Source organism: Pteropus alecto, unplaced genomic scaffold (assembly GCF_000325575.1).
Source record: "Pteropus alecto unplaced genomic scaffold, ASM32557v1 scaffold16, whole genome shotgun sequence".
Lineage (NCBI taxonomy): Eukaryota > Metazoa > Chordata > Mammalia > Chiroptera > Pteropodidae > Pteropus > Pteropus alecto.
In genome coordinates, this window is record NW_006438867.1 from 5,389,268 (window position 1) to 5,407,685 (window position 18,418).

Consider the following 18,418-nt stretch of genomic DNA (forward strand, 5'->3'; position numbering starts at 1 on the left):
TCTCTCTCTCTCTCTCTCTCTCCTTTTAACAGAAAATTGAAATTATTTTTATTAGGTTTTCAAAGAAATAAACATGCAGAATCTCTTTACTTGAGCCAGCTCATCTTTACTTGGGCCTTCTCGTCTACCTGCTGCCTGCCTTGAACGCAGCAAAAGCGCAATGCGTTCTCTTGTTTGGCCTTTCCCGGGGTTGGCTCTTACAGGTGTGCTGGCCTGTGAGGTGCACAGAGGTCAGTGTTATCGGGTAACTAGTATTACCAAAGGCCTTCAATGATTTGCTGGTGCTTTAGTGATTAAAGGACCCTCGGTAACACTTTTAAGCTGCTAAGTTGGTTTGTGTTCTTTTGTTTTACTAATATTCTTCAGCCTTGGTTTGTGTGCCTCTGTGTGGGTGTTTCAAATCTTAGGTTTAGATTTCAGTTAAGAGGGAATCCTGCCACTTTCATCTCTTATTCAAGTCTATTCTTAGGGAAAATAATTCTTTTATACCTGAATTCAGTAAGAATTTGGGCAGCATGTTAGTCAAGATCTTCATATAAACTACATTAATAAAAACTGGTATATGCCCAAAGCTAGTCAAATAATTAAATTATACTAATGTTGTATGAGATGGAGTGGCTTGAACCTCCACTGAGAAGCAGCTGTGTTTCCATGACACATACTTCTGCCATTTCATCTGTATTTTTACATGTAAAATGTAAAGAGGTCCATCTTTTTAAATTTTTGATAATAATTATTAAGGTTCAAAGAATTCTTTAAAATTAGAAGTTATCTACTATATAAGTTGAACTAGTCAGAGATTTTTAAATGTGTTTTAAACTTTTAAAACTTTTTTAATAGTTTATGTAACTTTCTTAACCTGTCGGATTGCATTTGGGGTGAATTTATGGGACGCTTCAATTGCTTTTACTATCAGTGTGCCATGTGGTTAGATCATAGCATCACTCAAGTCACTAACATATCACTGTGTCTGATGGAAAAGGGTGTTCTCACATGCCAGTTAAGCTTCACATCTCTTCAGCTTCTCCCCTTCCCCCAAATCAGGTAAAGCTGTTTCAACTACTTGAACTCATTTTAAGTTGTTTCTAAAAGGGATATATATATAATGTCGCTGTCTATTAATGGATTTCAAAATCGAAGTCTCAATATTTAGAGAGCAAACCTCTAAGCTCAGCAGTCTTTGGCCTTGAAAAATGTGGAGGAAAATGAATCGATAACTGAAAACCTAATACAAATTTAGTTTTTTGAATCTGGTTCTTATTTTCCGGGGTGAGTGATGTGTATTTAGAAAATCATTCACAGAAGCAGTGCCATGGCAGACAAGTTGAAAGCGTTCCAGAAAACTGGCAAAGACACATTGAAAAATTCCCAGTATATATTCTATCCCAGTAAGTAATTAAAAATAAAACATATGGACATCCACCCATACATACACTATTAAGTTCTTATATATAGTCAGATAATAAAATGACACTTGCGTTTTACTCATCTCGTACTGAGATTGAATTGAGCGAACACTAGTTCTGATTGGTCCAGAGATTACAGTTGCTGAGGGGTTAAATGCACAAAGCCTTGAGCTGAGAGTCAGAAGCTCTGGTGATGCTGGATCTTGCTATGCCAGTCCTACGAGGAGTCAAAGACCGGAAGGGGGTCTGCAGGCTCCTTGGAGTGATTTTATGCGGACGGATTCTGTGCTTCTTTCGATGCTGCTTGGTACATTTTTTCCTGATATCATGAAAGCTTCTAGTGTAATTGCTATAAAAGAGTTAGGGGAAGTAACTAAAATAGCAGATAAGCCTTTATAAGTATAGACATTCAGATATGGCTGGAAGTAGATATCGAAGGGGTTTGATTCCCTAAAAAATGCATCATTTTGATATTTAAAAAAATGGATATCTTAAAACAATATGGGTCAGAAGAGTGTCTGTCCAGAGCCACGAAAGCTGATTTTCTAGTGGTGGGACTTGTTTAAAGCAATTGCTCTTCCCGGCTTTGGCATGACAGACAGTGACTAAGCAAGGACCTTTCTGATCCTGGCAGTTTGGCCGACCTTGTGGAAGCCAGAGCTTCTGCTGAGAAACTGTCATCACGTCAGCTATCATGAACTCTTTCTCCCCACCTTTTCGAGAGAGGCCGAGTTAGAGAGACACCATTCCGGGATCTCACCCTCTTGTCCCAAGAAAGGTTGCTCAACACTCTTGCCCTGGTGGGTCAACGTGGAGTCACTTTGGCCAAAGCCTGCAAATGATGACCTACTTTCTGATTGTCTGAATCAGCTCTCTGTTCCCCGACCTTGCATTTCAGTTGCTTAACTGATCCATCCCGGAGGCTCTCTTGGGATTTAGTGGTTGGCAGTGGCTCCACAACTTTAAAAAACTGGGGATGTCCATGTGACTGTGTGTGCCTACAGCCTCCCTGAGAAAGACCACAAGCACTTAGAGGGACAATCTGCACCAAATGACAGAGAAGAGTAAAGAGCTACTCTGCCTCATGGAAAACTCGGATCAAAACAATCTGGTCAGAAACTATTCGGCTGGTAGAGCATGCATTTTCTGCTTTCTTTTTCTCTGAGATTGATTTCCGAGGGCGTGTTGCACATAAATATGTGTGTATATGTATATACACACATACATACCTATATATATGTATATACATATACATATGTATACGTATGTATCATAAGGAATAACAGCATGAATGATAGTATTTATATTACTGAAGACTTTTCTTGTTTAGTATCAACTGAACATTTGACTTTCTATGACGTACACAGAAAAGGTGTTTGTGAATGCGCGTGCGCACACACACATATGGGTGCATGGGAGAGATGAGTATGAAAGGTTGTTGACATTCTTAAAATTCATGTAGGCCATGCGCTGTAGGCAGGGAAACAGAATTAGAAGCAGAAATGATTACTGAGGGTGGTCGTGTTCGTTTCTGTGACAGCCTAATGGGCATTCAGCAATGGTTTCAAGTTGAAATTAAGGTCCATGGTGTCTCTGTGTACTTCATCTATAGAACAAATGGCTGTGTTAAATTAGCTTATGCCAGGTTATGCCACTGTAACAAATAGTCCCCCAAGTCATAGTGGCATAAAACAACCGAGCTCATTTCTTGCTCACATTCCATGTCAGCGGCTGGTCTTCTGTGGCTCTGTTCCCTGTGTCCTTATTCTGGCACCTACGGTGAAGGAACAGCCTCTGAGACGTGGTAGCCTCATGGTAAAGCAGAAAGAGCAGGAAAACTGGCAGAAATGGGTGACGGCTCTTGCAGAGTTTTGCTTGAAACCAACTTGCGTTATTTCTGCTCACATTCTATTGGCCGGAGTGGGTGACATGGCCAAGCTGGACCCACATCAATGGGATGCAAAGACTATGCCTCCCGGCTGGAGAACTGAAAGTTACATGGAAGGGTAGGGAACCACTGGGAATGTACAAGGAAAAAAATGTGTGTGTGTCTATGTTTTTATTAAAAATTTACTAATTAAAGAAATTAATAAATAACACATTAAATATATATGTGTTTATATGTGTTACATATTATAACATATGGAAGCACTTTTTTGTATAATATAAAAATAATTTTATATAAATATTAAATTTTTTATATAGATCATTTTTAGCATAATTGAGAAAACATCTTTATTTTTATATAAATCACTCTCTGTCATCTTTATATATGATTTTCCCAAGCTCGCTGTAAAGAATGCTTTAAAACAACCCTTGAGAGACTAGGAATAGACCTACTCCTTAGGTGTAGAATTTGCTTGATCCTTTTACAATAATAGAAATAATTTTTAAGTGACTGGATTTGCTATGAATCCACCTTGCAGATGATATTACAGGTCCTGGGGAATAAGACTGACCTTAAGAATTGGTGATAGAATAATATGTCTCAGCATGTCTGCGATTCTTGCTTTCCAGAAAGAAGTACACATCAACACAGCCATGAATCTCTATTTTAACTGAGTACAATTCAGTGTCACAGGGACATAGACACCTCCCGGATTTCTTTCTTCTAGTTATTTATCAGCTGACAGGAAGCTATTTTGCTACACAAGCAAGGAAAAACTTGCCCTAGGTTATGAGTAGCTAAAATGAGTGTTTATTTATTTTCCACTTATTTGAATATTCAGGGGTTAATAATTTTAAATCTACTCTAAATCACCTGTATTTTAACTCCTATTAGTAACTTAGAATGTCACGGAAGAAAAATGTTGTGCGCACTAGAAAAAAAATTCTACTTGTTATACATTTAAGACTTCGACCTTTTTACATCGCAATAAACTTATTATGTAAATCACAGAGCGCAAAAAGATGGAGCCTGGTGCTGTGACATGGGACCTAAATCAAAGTCTGTTAGTTACAAAACTTGCTGTTCCATCCTATGCCTATGATCAAGGTTACAGAGCCATCCCCGGGAGAAGGATCGTGGTGTGGCATGCGGGTCTACGTGACGTTAATGGTTGCAGGATGGACGGCTTGCATTGATTTGAACCAAACTGGCCTTGCTTTTGGCCACATAAAAACACCTTCACACACAGGGGCTTCGCTGGAGAATTTCCATCCGAAGACCAAGGAGTCATTGTCTTAAGTAGTACGTTAATAATGAAGCTAACTCTGCCGTGTAAATCATCCTAAGCCAACGGCTGTGAGCCTGTTGAAATGTTAATACCTGTGATATACTTTAATTGTGATAATTGCATCCACTGCAGACATCTTGTGGTGGATGAGTCATCCAAAAACATTTCAGAACCAGGGTACCCACTGTGTTAGCCAGTTTAAGTGAATAAACAAAACACTGTTCTTAAGCTCGCTCATGTAATCACCTGGAGATCCATGAGATCTTTTCTTCTCTACTTTTCTTGAGTACTTCTAACGAGCATTGAAGGAAGACCTACTTAAATTGGAGCCAGTTTGTCCACTGAAATTCCGAGAGATTTGTAAGGACAACACATACACAATAATTTCATAAACTTTCCGCAGTAGGCCAGGTTTCTCCTAGCCAACTAGTTTTCTGATAAAAATAAAATTTAATTTGGCCCTAATTTGAATTTTTGGTCATTTAGAAAGAATAGTATTCCTTCGGGTTAGCTATGGAAAAAGTAATTGCTATGCCGAGGATAATGTAAACCCAAATGGACTTGAAATGCTTAGCTAGGGGAACATGCTGTTCCTAGGTGCTCTAAAAACACCAGTTTAAAAATTCAGTGAGACCGTAACATGAGAGCAAGCCTGCGGACCTGGGCAGCGAATTAGCTGCGCTCAGTGTAACTCCTTATGTGACTGAGGCCCTCGGTACACCCAACTGTCCCCAAACATCACTAAATGGTGTGTTTCTTTAAAGAAACAGCCTGTGAATCTCATTTAAGTCACACAGACTTCCAGCCTTCCCCGTCATCCGTCTGCACTGGTGTGGTCCTACTGAACCGTACACTATTCAAAAGTCAAGGATTTAAAAAATACGCATCATTTTCAAAACGAAGTAAATGTCCTATTTTGCCAACAATATCATTATATGGGGAAATAGTCACAATGTATTATTATGTGAAGAAGGCGTCAACCAAAGATGTTACCGTATTACCATTCTGAGAAATAAAATATGTGTGTTATTTCTTATGTGTTAGTAACGAGACAAGAATCGACTTTCTTCCTTCATCATGCCTTTATGTATTTCTTGTACATTCTCACCCCTGAGCATGTATAATTGAGAAACATGATAATACCTTTCAAACCTGTGTCACGGGTCGTGGTCAGTCTCCACAGCGACCTTCTCTCATGCCCATTGATGTGCGCCTGCCTGGGCAGCCAGTGAGACAGCCGCCCTCCACCATGTCTGTCTCTGGACAGAGGTCACATTATGTCCTAAACGTGTACAAAAGGCAAAACAAGTGACTTTCTCTCCAGAAGAATCACAACTGTATGGCAGGAGAATATGCCTAGCGCCAAACCATCCTCTGGGTTTGTGGAGTGAAAGAGTTTGCTTGGTTTTCGTGCAGATCAAGCTACCAATTGAAAAAACTGGATATCCACCTTCGCAACCAGTCGATTTCAGCCCCCAAACAACTGTTGACTTGAGATAGCAAAGGTCTTTGGTCCCCTTAGACCAAGGGGTGTGGAGCGCCCTGAAGGAGCACATCATCCCTGGCTGAGTGGTGGTGGTGATAGGGCTGAGGAGTGTGGCTGGGATAGTGAGGGGTGTCGGCCCCACCTAAACCACATAGAGAGGTTCTCTTATCTGACATGGGAGGAAGGACGTTGGGCGAGCAAAAAAAAAGGTACCATCCAGAATAAAACAGAAACGATTTTTGCATATAATGATTAAAAAACATTTTATTGAAATCCTATCATGATACCAAGCGAAATAGGTTGAGTTTTCTCCAATGTCATACGGTGATGTCCGCAGTGGAGGTTGGGGGCTGACCCGTTCTAGGACAGTCCTTGGTTCCAACCCGCACTTCGGCGTCTGCAGGAGGCTTGCAGCAAGTTGATGCTTTTCTTTGTAGCCCCGGGGCTGCTACAAGGGCAGGTATGGGTTGCAAATGCAGAGCAAATAAAACTGTCAGAATGTGATTTTAATGACCCTTAAAGCTTTCACATACTATTATGCTGGCTAGCATGAGCACAGTAAAAAGGAGGTTGTCATCCCCTCCTCCAATGTCATTTAAATCGTATTAGGTACATCTTTGTGAAATGTCGATGCTAGCAATAATGATTCCTTTTTAATTCTCTAATCATTTTGGCCACTGCAAGAGTTATGTACCCTGGGGAACATGCTAGCATTTGGCCCGTAGGTTTTAGTAGACGCTGTGTGAAATCAGCAGAATTGGAAGGCTGCTTTTTTTCTTTTTCCTCGAATTCAACTTGATGGGCAGAGTCAAATTTGATAGTGGTTAATTATGCCAGATTATTGTGTTCGTTTGCTTTGTCACTAGGTGGTAAACGAGAGTTCGTTTTGCCCTTAGATTGAGATATCGAGGTGTTGGATATCTCCCAGCTGGAGCAGGGGGGATGCGTTTAAGAAACATTTCATAAATAGACTAGCGCGTCGGGTGTGGGGAGTGATGGCGAGAAGCCAAGGCCATGGCTGAGGTGTGGCTTCTTCTCATTTATTATTTACTCATTGCAGTTTTTGTTGTCATCTGACTCTGAGATTGAACGGTGAAATGCCTACCCGTTAAAAATATTAGCTTGTTGGAGGGTTTGATTTAGCTAAGTTCTGGTTAAGATTTGATTATTCACGTTTATGTATAGGTAGGATATCAGTTCATTATTGACGTTGCTCTTATAAAAAAAAAATTAAATGAAGTGCTTTAAATGAAATCGCTCAGGCTCGCCTGAGCCCTATTCCACTGCCCAGGCCCAGTCTTCAGTTCTCAAAAAGAGTTTTCCAGTAAGGACTCCTTCTTTCCCACCTCCCCCCACCAGCTCACTGTCCTTCTGACTCCAGCGTCCCCACCCCTCCCCCAGGCTGGTAGAGTCCACACCTCCTCATAAGCTCACTTCCCACTCTCCTTTGAGCTTTCTGTGTTATAAAGACCCTGCCTTTCAGGTCTCCACCATTTATTCTTTATGATCTGTCTCTCTGGGACTCTCCTGCTTAATGCGACAGTTCCATAGTGGCAAAAGCCATAACGTAATAGAAAAGGACATACCGTTCATGTAGTTCCCACAGAAAATTCAGACTCCTGTCCTTCTCAAAGACCTGCTAACTCAAAATTAAGTAGAGCACCTCTAGAAATGAGATATTTCCTCGTTACTGACCACTGTGTGATATCAAACTAGAAAGCAAATCTGAAGCTTGAAAGTTTAGAAGGCAGCAGCCTATCTGTGACTCAGTAGAAACTCACACATTTTCTACGTGTTACAGTCAGAATGTGCATTTCCTACTTCCCCGGAAATACATGTGTGATTTTCAAAGCAAAAGCCTTCACATAAGGACTCTCAAATGAGTACTAAACAGGACTTTTGAGCTATATGGTAATTGCCCTTCGTATTTTCCAAAGGGAAATCCCGAGTTGGCCAGTTTAGTACAACTCAGATGAAGTCCTTGAACTGCGCTGGGGGTGCCAGAGACACCCCTCCTGGTAGATACTGTCCGAAGCTTTCATTTCTAGCTTGGCACCCGGGAATAATTTCTGAATAATGCATACATGGCAGGCATGAGTACATATTAGGTCTGTGCTGGTAGCAATTATGTCAGAGATAAAGCTCCAGATTTAGAAATTGTCACTGGAATGAGAGTGGATTAGGGGATGCCAAAAGCAGCGGGCACTCTGGGACAGAAGCCACCACAGGCTCTGTTTCCCTGAATTTAAAAATCAATCTCTGTCCACGTCCGACCAGATCAGTGGGATGGGAATGTGGGTTTTTGCTCTTCCCTTTGGGGCCTGTGCAAGATCTGGCCTTTGGTCTGTTTTCCTAACACATGCCAGAGAATTGTCACATTAAACATTGTGCTAAACAGACATCGAACTTTCAACATAGATGTACGGGCTCAGACCCACAGCTGATGTTCGCGTAGGTCGCTTTATGCAGTGGTACCCAAAACTGCCCATAGTCTCCGGCTTTGGCTGTGGGGAGAAACAAATGTCAGCGTATATGGCAACGCAGTGGCTGGACCAGGCTCCACCCCAACAGCAGAGGAAGGAGCCCGTTGTAATAGGCTGTGCAATTTCTTTTGGAGAAACTGGACTTTTGACAGATGAACTTTTCCCTTCCATTGGTATTTATCTAACAGAGTTGTGGCTGGGAAGTGGTCCAGGTTTCACAAGGTCAAAAAGTGACCTGGTTCACATCCCGTAGACTCCTCTCATCCCCCGCCACGGCTTTTCCATCCAGGCAGGTGGTCTCGTGTGCTGTGGGGACGTCCACACCAAAAATGGTTCACCCAGAGGACATATCGACCTCTTTCGTTCGGCCCTCAGAGGTTCTAGCAGCGCCATCGAACTCACAATTCAGTTCCGGATAAGGGCCCTTGCTTTTCCAGGCTGTACTCTGCAGCTTGAAGTCATTCTAATCTGCTTGATGAATGAACATCTTGTCAGAAGGCATTGGGAATTAAAGCCATTAGTAAGATGAAAGCAATCGTAATACGTTGGATTTTTATAATAGCTTTCTTCGTGAGAAAATAGATTTACATAGACTCCCCAGTTGCGGTCTTTCTTTCATGATCCCAAGGGTAAAAGAATAAAGGAATGTTAATAAATATTTTTAGCCTTATCTTTGAAAAGAAAATTTTTTTAAACGATTATCAGGAACTATTTCCTGCTTCTCCCTCGTCCCCTGGTTCCCTGGTATATAAATAAAGATGTTTTTTCCCTGCCTAAAACTCAGCCTTTGTGTTCTTTAATCTTCGGTTTTGTTATTATCCAAATACCTATGGGCCGACATTGAAGATAATCTTAGCAGACATATAACAGGTACTTTCCTGATACCTGCTCATTTTACGCCATTTCTGGGGAGGCTATTTCTACAGACCTATCTGAGAACAATTTCACTTTGTAGCGACTTGCACAGCGCTCGCCAGTTGCTCCTTGGATGAGAAGGTAGAGTACTGGCGTGTGGCCTTCGGACTCATGACTTTCTCCTTCTTATATTTTTCAGAAATCGAGGCAAAGGAGGCGTGCGACTGGCTCCGAGCAGCTGGGTTCCCGCAGTACGCTCAGTTATACGAGGGTAGGTCGGCCTTCCTCTCGTTCTTTTTTTTTTTTTATTAAGTTTATTGGGGTAACATTGGTTATATAATTTTCAGGTGTACATTACCATTTGACATCTGTACATTCTATTGTGTGTTTACCACCCAAAGTCCAGTTTCCTTCAGCTACCATATATTTGATCCCCTTTACCCACATCACCCTCCCCCTAAACCCTTATATATGACCTCCTTTATTCTATCTACCTCCCTCCTCCTCCCCTACTCCACTAGTAACCACTAGTCTATAGTCCTCTGGTAACCACTAGTGTATATTCTATGTCCATGAGTCTCTGTTTGTTCTGCTCATTTGTTGCTTTTAGGTTTATATCACACAGATAAGTGACAACATGTGATTTTCAACTTTTTCTGTCTGGCTTATTTTGCTTAGCATGATTATCTCGAGGTCCATCCATGTTGTCACAAATGGTAGTATTTCATTTTCCCTCGGCTTTGCATCGACCAGCGCTCATGCTGATGCCAGTCTGGGAATGCGCGTTGCTTCCCAAGCTTGCTTCGCTTTCCGGGCCTCGCCTTCTGCTTCTCGTGTCTCTGCCGCCGGTCCCTACTCCATCATTTCCTTCAGTCTTCTGCCATCGGCAGCTTCTCCGCACTTCCTTCTTTAACTTTTTTCCTTGTTTTATTCTTCACGACTCTCAGTTTTCTTGAAAGTATGATAAATTCGTTGTTGATTGATTTCCCCAAAATCAGAAAGCTAATTATCTTGAGATCTTTCTTCAGTTCTGTTCCTATGAAAATTTTGAGATATAATACGGATCAGATGTTATTTGGGGGGATGCAAATAAGGTGCTTTTCTTGCCCGTATCGTAGTTTCTTTTATCGACGGGTCATAAACTTAACTCACCTACATCTTACTTATACCTTAAGTTATAACCAAGGCTCCTAACATCTTCTCGGATAGTATGTACGTAAATTAGTCAGAATCCCAACAATAAGCAGATGGCAACGACATTTATGTAGGATGGACAGAATCAGCAAAATTAACTCGTATTCACTGGTTAATCTCATTCACTCAGAGGCTCTGTTTTATAGTTTAAAACAAAATAAAACGAAACAAAACACTTATTCTACTTCTCTCACTGAAATTCTGTGAAGATAAAGAAAAGCTTATTTCTGAATGGGCTTCAAAGTCTAGAAACTCTGATAGAAGTTTTCATTTTAGAAAAGGAGGGATTCTTAGAGTTTTGATCTAAGCATCCCTCCCCCACTGCTTCCCTCCCCCCCACCAATTTACTGAAAGAGAGGCCCAAAAGAGTTAAGTGACTTGTCCGAGGTTAAAAGTTAGAAGACTCAAAATTAAAATCACAATCCCTTGAGCCTTAATGCAGTATATTATCTACTGTAACGTGCACTCTCTTTATAAACTCAAAATACTAGGCGATTTAAATGTGAAGTGTCCGTAAATGGATACGAAGTAAAGACAACCTCATTAAAAAAAGGTGCCTGCCAGATTGTGTTTAAGCCATATTCATTGAATAAATGTAATGAGGATAAGAGCAAATATTGCATAGAGCTGACAATGTGCCGGGTACTGTTCAAACCACTTCATGTAACTGTTCATTTAATATTCGCAACACTATACGGTGATAATTATAATGATCACCCACTGTGGAAAAAAGTCATGAGAGTGAAATTTTTTCTTCTCTTTGGATAGAATCAGCTAGTCGAGTATTTTGCTTATACTCTAAAGTGATTCAGGATTTTGCTACAAAAGGAAAAAAACATTTGAGGCCATTGAGCTTCGAGTATTTTTAGAAATTTCCTCTCTGAAGGAAAAAAATACTCCGCCAAACTGAATATTTCATGAACTGGTCAGGAGAGAATCAGAGACCTATATGCCTTGGGAAGGCTGTGAAATCTCCGGTCCATACAGGCAAATGCCTCGATAATGATGGGCTATGACAATGCAGGCACTTAGTACTCAACCTTATCCAGGATTGAGCACTTGGTTATCCTCATAGTTCACATTTCTTTTCTGTCTTAAAAGAACTTATTGTGATAAAAAGAAGACTGCCTGCCATCTTAACCGTTACAACACACTCCCTATCAGTGGGGAGTAACTGCTGTTGAGATCAGTCACGTGTACAGAAACGCGGTGGCCTAAAGACGTGGGTGTCCATTCAGATAAAACAAGGCACACAAATCCCTTGTCTCTGTTCATCTCTCTTTCAGATTCACAATTTCCCATCAACATTTTGGCAGTCAAGAACGATCATGATTTTCTCGAAAGGGACCTTGTAGAACCTCTTTACAGGTAAATTATATGAAGCTTTTCTGTTTTTTTTGTTTTGTTTTGTTTTTTTCAATCGCTCACTCTCTAATAGGCATCATGATATTGAGGGGTGAGTTTAACAATTCAGTAAATATTTATTGAGTGTCTACTATGTGCCAGGCATGGGTCCAGGATCTAGTATACTACAATGAGCATGATCGGTCCCTTGTTTCATGGAGCTTAAATCTTAGTCTGAGGCTTCAGAAAATAGATTGAGAAAAAAAAAAGAGAGTGAGAGAAAAAGAGAGGGAAAAGGAGAGGTTATCTCAGAGAGTGTTTAATGCTATGAAAACAGGGTGAGGATAGAGACAGTGACCAGGGCTGTGGGTAGGTTACTAGGAGTAGGCAGGACAAGTGGTCAGGGAAGGCCCTGAAAATCTCCACAAGCATGTCAGACTTGGCTGCATTTTTTGCAAAGTTAAGGGATTATATTGGAAAACTGGAATATGTAAGCTCAAGTAATTATATTGGAATATTTAAGCCTTCACTATGTGGTGGATACTATCCGAAGACCAAGATGCATATATGAATAATCCCCTCCCCTCAAAGAATTTATGCGCTGGTTGGAAAAATCTAGTTGAAGATATAAAGCTTGAAACCATGAAAAAATAAGTAACTATTATAATTTGAGTAATAATTTTAAAAACGCCATTATGATCAATATCCCTGAATGAGTAAATGCTGCCTGGGAGGTTGTATGCATCTGAAGGAATTTGAAGTTTCCTATCAGAAGCCCTGGTGAGAGGTCAGGGCTGGAGACAATATTATTTATGGGAGGTGAGTCATTTCTCCAAGGCCACACAGCTAGTTAGGGCTGAACTGACTTTAATATGCAGTACTTGGAACTTGTTCTCTCTATTACATTCTGCATTCGACATAGAAAAGATGAGAGTTTAATAGAAAAGTAATGATGAGCAAAACTTTGTCAAGATAGGAGAGATGAATGTATGTTAGGGTAGCGTGTAAATAGTCCGAGGTTCGAGGACTCTTCAACATGTATATTTTCGCATTCATAAGCTGGTCACTCCATGGTTCCTATATGAAAATAGGTCAGCATTAAGAAATGATCTCTGAATTTTCAAGGCCAACGGTGCTGTGGTTTGCTTACGTGGTTGGAAGAGCCAAGAACTCTTCAAATCACAAACGAAAGGAACAGACTATTTGGACTAGAAAACAAACAAGCACGAAATGCCACTTGTGAGCATTTATGAGAGGAAGGCATGGTTTGGTTGTGATTCTTTAAAGGTAAGGTGTTAGAAAAGCCGTGTTTTTCCTTTATGACGTGTGAGGCACACCCGGGCAGGAGCAGCACCCTCCCGGTCAGCGTTTTTCCAACTCAGAGCTATTCAAGCAGCTCCACATCCTGAGTTTTCTGTCTTAGTTTTAACTGAGAGTATTTTTACTAGTCGATTTTTTTTCAGTAGACAATTTATATATTTTAATTGCATTATATGACCCTTTTCCTCATTGAATTTTTAAAATTTATGTTTTCTTTAAATCAGCTTAGCCTTTTGAGTCTGGCTTCTTTCACTTGGTATAATGCACATAAGATTCATTCACGCTCTTGTGTGTAACGATCGATATCGTTGTGGAGTAGTATCGTGTGGTATGTATACACTACAGTTTATCTCTCCATTCACCAGTTGAAGGACATTTGAGTTGCAGCCAGTTTGGGTGGTTTTAAGACTACTATAAACGTTCATATACAAGTTTTTATGCAAGCGTAAATTCTTTGGGTAAAATCCTAGGATTGGGATTGTGAGGTCTATACGATATGTATATCTTGCATTTATAAAAAAAATCACAAACTTTTCCAAAGTAACCGTACTGTTTTGCATTTCCACCGACAATGTATGAGAGTTTCGATTGCTTCGCATCTTTGTCAGCACTTAGTATTGTCAGTTTGGGCTTTGTTTTGTTTCTAGCCATTCTAGTAGGCGTCTAGTGTTATTGTGATCTTGTTTTGCCTTTCCTTAATGAATGATGACGTTGAACATCCTTTCATGAGCTCGTTTGCCATCCACGTATCTTCTTGGGTAAAGTGTCTGTCAAGTCTTTTTCTCATCTTTAAAATTTGGTGGTTTGAGTTTTGAGAGTTCTTTATATGTTCTAGATGTGTGTTCTGTAAAAATTTTCTGCCAGTCTTTTCAACTGCTTAACGGTATCTTTCACAGAAGTTTTTAATTTTAGTTAAGTTCGATTTATCAATTTTTTTCATATTTTAATGTCATATCTAAGAAATCTTTGCCTAAGATAAAGTCGCAACTGTTTTCACCTTTGTTTTCTCTCAGAAGTTTCCGTTTTATATTTTATATTTAAGTCAACTATTTCATATGTCGATGGTTAATTTATTTTAAGATATGGAATATGGGTTAAGATTCATTTTTTGCATATCAACGAACGTCCCATTGGTTGATTTTTCAATATCCCACCATGTTGAAAAAAATTATACTTTCTTTATTGAATTGTCTTTATATCATATTATAAATCAATTGACCATATGTATGTATGAGTCTATTTCTAGACTCTATTTCATCTCATTTTTCTAGGTCTCCGTCCTTTCATCAATATGACACTTGATTACTTAGCTTTTCACATGTCTTAGAATCTAATAGTGTGAGTCTTCCAACTTTGCTTTTCTTTGCCAGAATTGTTTTAGCTGTTCTAGTTCCTCTGCCTTTCATATAAATTTTGGAAATAGCTTGTCAATATCTATTTAAAAAATCCTACTGGATTATTGATTTGGATTGTGTTGAATCCAAATCAATTGGTATCTTAACAATATCAAGTCTTCTAACTTATAAACACAGTAAATGTCTATTTAGGTCTCCTTTGATTCTTTTTTTCCCCAACCCTAACTTATAGTTTTTAGCATATGGATACTACAAAAATTTCATGTTTTGTATTATAAATAGTGTTGTTTTTTATCATTTCAATTTCTAGTCATTCATTGCTAGTATATAAAATTTTTTTTATATTGCCCTTGTATCTTGCAGTCTTTCTAAACTTACTTGTACTAGTAGCTTAGTCATAGATTCCTAAAGTTTTATTTCTAAAACGTAAATGAATGATTCTAAACCAAAATAAAATTTTCTATTTCATATTTTAAAATCAGGATTGCGGGGGCAAACGTTGCTTCTGATTACGTAGATCTATTCATAGGATGATGTATGTGGCCAAGCTTTGAATCTCAAACACGTGGGTGATAAACTAATCTGCTCACTGCACGTGATCAGAGATGCTGTAACTAAGTTCTGGGCTTTTCTATCAAAGTCTCCTCTTTAAAAAATATATATATATCTATCAGACTTGTTACAGAGCTGAGCCAGTATAATCGATGTGAAATTATTTAGAGATATAAAGTTCTGAATGCTAATACTAGTGTCAGAAGCATAAATTAAGATGCCTTCTCCTGTAGAGCCTGTGACCCAGCTCTGATACAGCCCATAGCAAGAGCCATACAGATGTACCCCAAAGGCATCACTGCATAAACATGTGGAAGGCAGCAATGCCGGCTACCACAGTGCTCTCGATAAGGGCCCAGCTTGTGTAAAAATGGTTAGAGTGGCAGGAGGTTGTTATCATTGGAATGATTCTTATGACAGCTATGTCTCCAAAAATATTATGAAGAAAAACATTTGGCCGGAGGTGTGTGAGCTGCGATTCTCAGGGCCCAGGAGCGGGTGGGTAAAGCAGAGGCCAAAGGAGTAGTCACAGCGGGATGGTCAAAGGAAGCGGGGAGAGTCAGGAGGCAGAGACGGAGGTAGATGGGCTAAGAAGAACCTGAGCAGCATTTTTCTCCTTTGTCACGAGTGCCACCGAGACGAGATTTCCCTCCCTGCAAATAGCGGAAAGTGGGCAGAAGGAAGATTTCCAGATGGAGGAGAATGACAGCTTTTTAAAAACGTTGAGATTGATGAGCACTTCATTAGACACTCGCCCACTCACATGGTATGTAATGATTGATTCTGGAGAGCAGTAGGGTGTTGTGATTTTATTCATTTTCTAACCTTGTGCACTGCAGATGTAGTGATAGAGTTGGTCTCTTGTTTTATTTTTAAAGCTTTGTGAGCTATACATTTTTCATGCATGTTTGAAGTGCTGACCGCATAGGGAGCCACAGCCAGAGGGCAGGTAGCTTCTGCCAGGCAGACAAATGAAGACAAGAGGGCTGAAAGGCTCCTGTAAATGTCACCCACAAGAAGTTTACTCACCTTTGGTTTCCTGGAAGTTTCTCACCCGTGTAGACAGACAGTGTCCTAGGTCCCAATTTATCTGAGAGAACTGTCAAACGGTGCTCACCTTTCGATTGGCTTGGAAATATGTATTGTACTGAGGATGTGCCTGGCCCAGAATGTGTAAGTGTGTAGCTTTTCTTTTCAGGTCTCAGAAACTAGACAGGTTTGCTGTCTTTGCTGAAGGTATGAACTTCCAGGGTTGTGACCACTTTTCACTATTGCTCCTGCAGCTGAGGCAGCACTGGCACATAGTAGGTGCTCTGTAAATATTTGTTACTGTCAGACAGAACAACACGATTTCTGTTATTTTAGCAACCACAATGACAATTCTGTTATGACGTGTGTTTTTTTTAATTGAGTTTATTGAGATAACATTGGTTAATACAATTATATAAATTTCAGGTGTACGTTATAATTTGACATCTATATATTCTATTGTGTGTTTACCACCCAAAGTCCAGTTTCGTTCAGCTCCCATATATTTGATCCCCTTTACCCATGTTATGATGTTGTTTGATTGAATTCTTAACTGAAAAACGTTTTCCCCTGTGAGTAATGAAAAGCTAATTGCAAAACTGAGTACCTGGACAAGCTCATTGAAACCATAGCTACATCCAAATGTGGGAATAGCCAAGGTGTCAAAATCGCTTGCAGTTTGTCACCTTGAAGTCAATTTACAGTAAATCCAAGCTCTCGAATGAGACATTTAAGGAAAAGTCATGTTCCATTAGCATTTCGATTTTCAGTATTTGCTCAGGTGACTAACATAGGGCCTCGTGCTTGAGATGATCTCTGAATTTCTGATTTAATGTTAGGCCAGTAAACCACCTGCATAGCTTCTGTTGTTAATAAATACTTGTTAATTATAGCATGTATTAAACCAGTAATTTTTTGTGGAATTAGAGAATTGATTAGGATTATTCAGCGCATCTATCACAGACTTTTAAACATAAAAGGCTGTGATAATTAATGACGATGACTTTCATGTGGGGTGGGGGAGGGAGGTAGGAGAGTGCTGACAGAAATATTATTTATAACTTAACTCTACACACCGAGACACATATTTGATTTGAGTATGTTTAAATAACATTAAATAATGGTAGGCTTTATGAATATCGATAATATACTTTAAATACTTTCCCTTTTCGAATATTTATCACAGAAAATATACAGTGTTAATAAATATACTGAGTTCCGCCCTATAATAATTTGACAATGAACCAGACCGAGACCCTGGACACATCATTGGGAGAAGGATCCAGGGGTTTACGTGATAATCATGGTCACGTCCACCTTTAAAATTCTGAGTCTATAAATAAGTTCGAATGCCAATGAGCAGTGATTTCTTTTTATCTTTAAATAAAGTGTTCACTATGTACCAAGCATTACTTTAAGCATTTTACAAATATTTACTCAATCTCCATAGACACCCTATAAAGTAGGGTGTAACATCATTTCCATTTTACAGATGAGGAAACTGAGGCACAAGGGTGTGACTAATTTGCCCACTTACGGCGAGTAAACGACAGGCTAGAATTCAAAGCCAGCCAGGTTGCTTCCGGAGTTTCCCAAGAGAAGCTGCAAGTAATTTTTCCAAAGACGTCTATGTTGCCTCACAATTTTCTGAATTCGACTTATAAGTCCCCAGGATAGAAATTCTGCTTGCGTTTGCACCTTGTACCTCATGGAACTGCATTGAAAACATAATGGAAATAAGAGTTTAAAGCACAGATTGTTCTTTTGTGAAGAGATTAGAACCGATCGACTGTCAGGACAGCGACGGTACCTTGTCATTCATTCCTTCATTCACTTCACCAAGCCTGTCTCTCGCGGGCCTCTCTTTGCTACGGGGACAAATAAGACAGCCTCCTCACCCGGAGATCCCAGGCTGATGCAGTGGTTCTCAACCCGGAGTGGGGGGGGGGCGAGGCATTTTATCCCCCTCTCAATGCCTGAGCACATTGTTGCCTGTCACAACTGGGGTGACGCTGCTGACACCTGAGAGGGAGAAGTCAGAGAGACACGGCTCAGCCTCCTCCCACAGCAAAGAATCACGGGCCTCAGATGCCAATGGTGCCAGGGTTGAGAAATGAGTAAACTCTGAGCTACTTGGGCAAATGGGATAATTGCTGTTGGTACAGTTGCAGGACAGCTAATAGGGGGAAGGGTTTCAGAGGGGACTTCCTGGAAAAAT

The 18,418-nt window shown here is 40.1% G+C and overlaps 1 protein-coding gene across 1 annotated transcript in view; it reads left to right on the forward strand.

Annotated features, from left to right (window-relative positions):
• STARD13 (StAR related lipid transfer domain containing 13) overlaps positions 1-18,418 on the forward strand; it is a 160,209-nt gene that overhangs the window by 94,752 nt on the left and 47,039 nt on the right. Inside the window, exons 2-3 of the mRNA XM_015592396.2 lie at positions 9,606-9,677; positions 11,887-11,968. Coding sequence (XP_015447882.1) covers positions 9,606-9,677; positions 11,887-11,968 — 154 coding nt within the window. The remainder of the gene's footprint in view (positions 1-9,605; positions 9,678-11,886; positions 11,969-18,418) is intronic.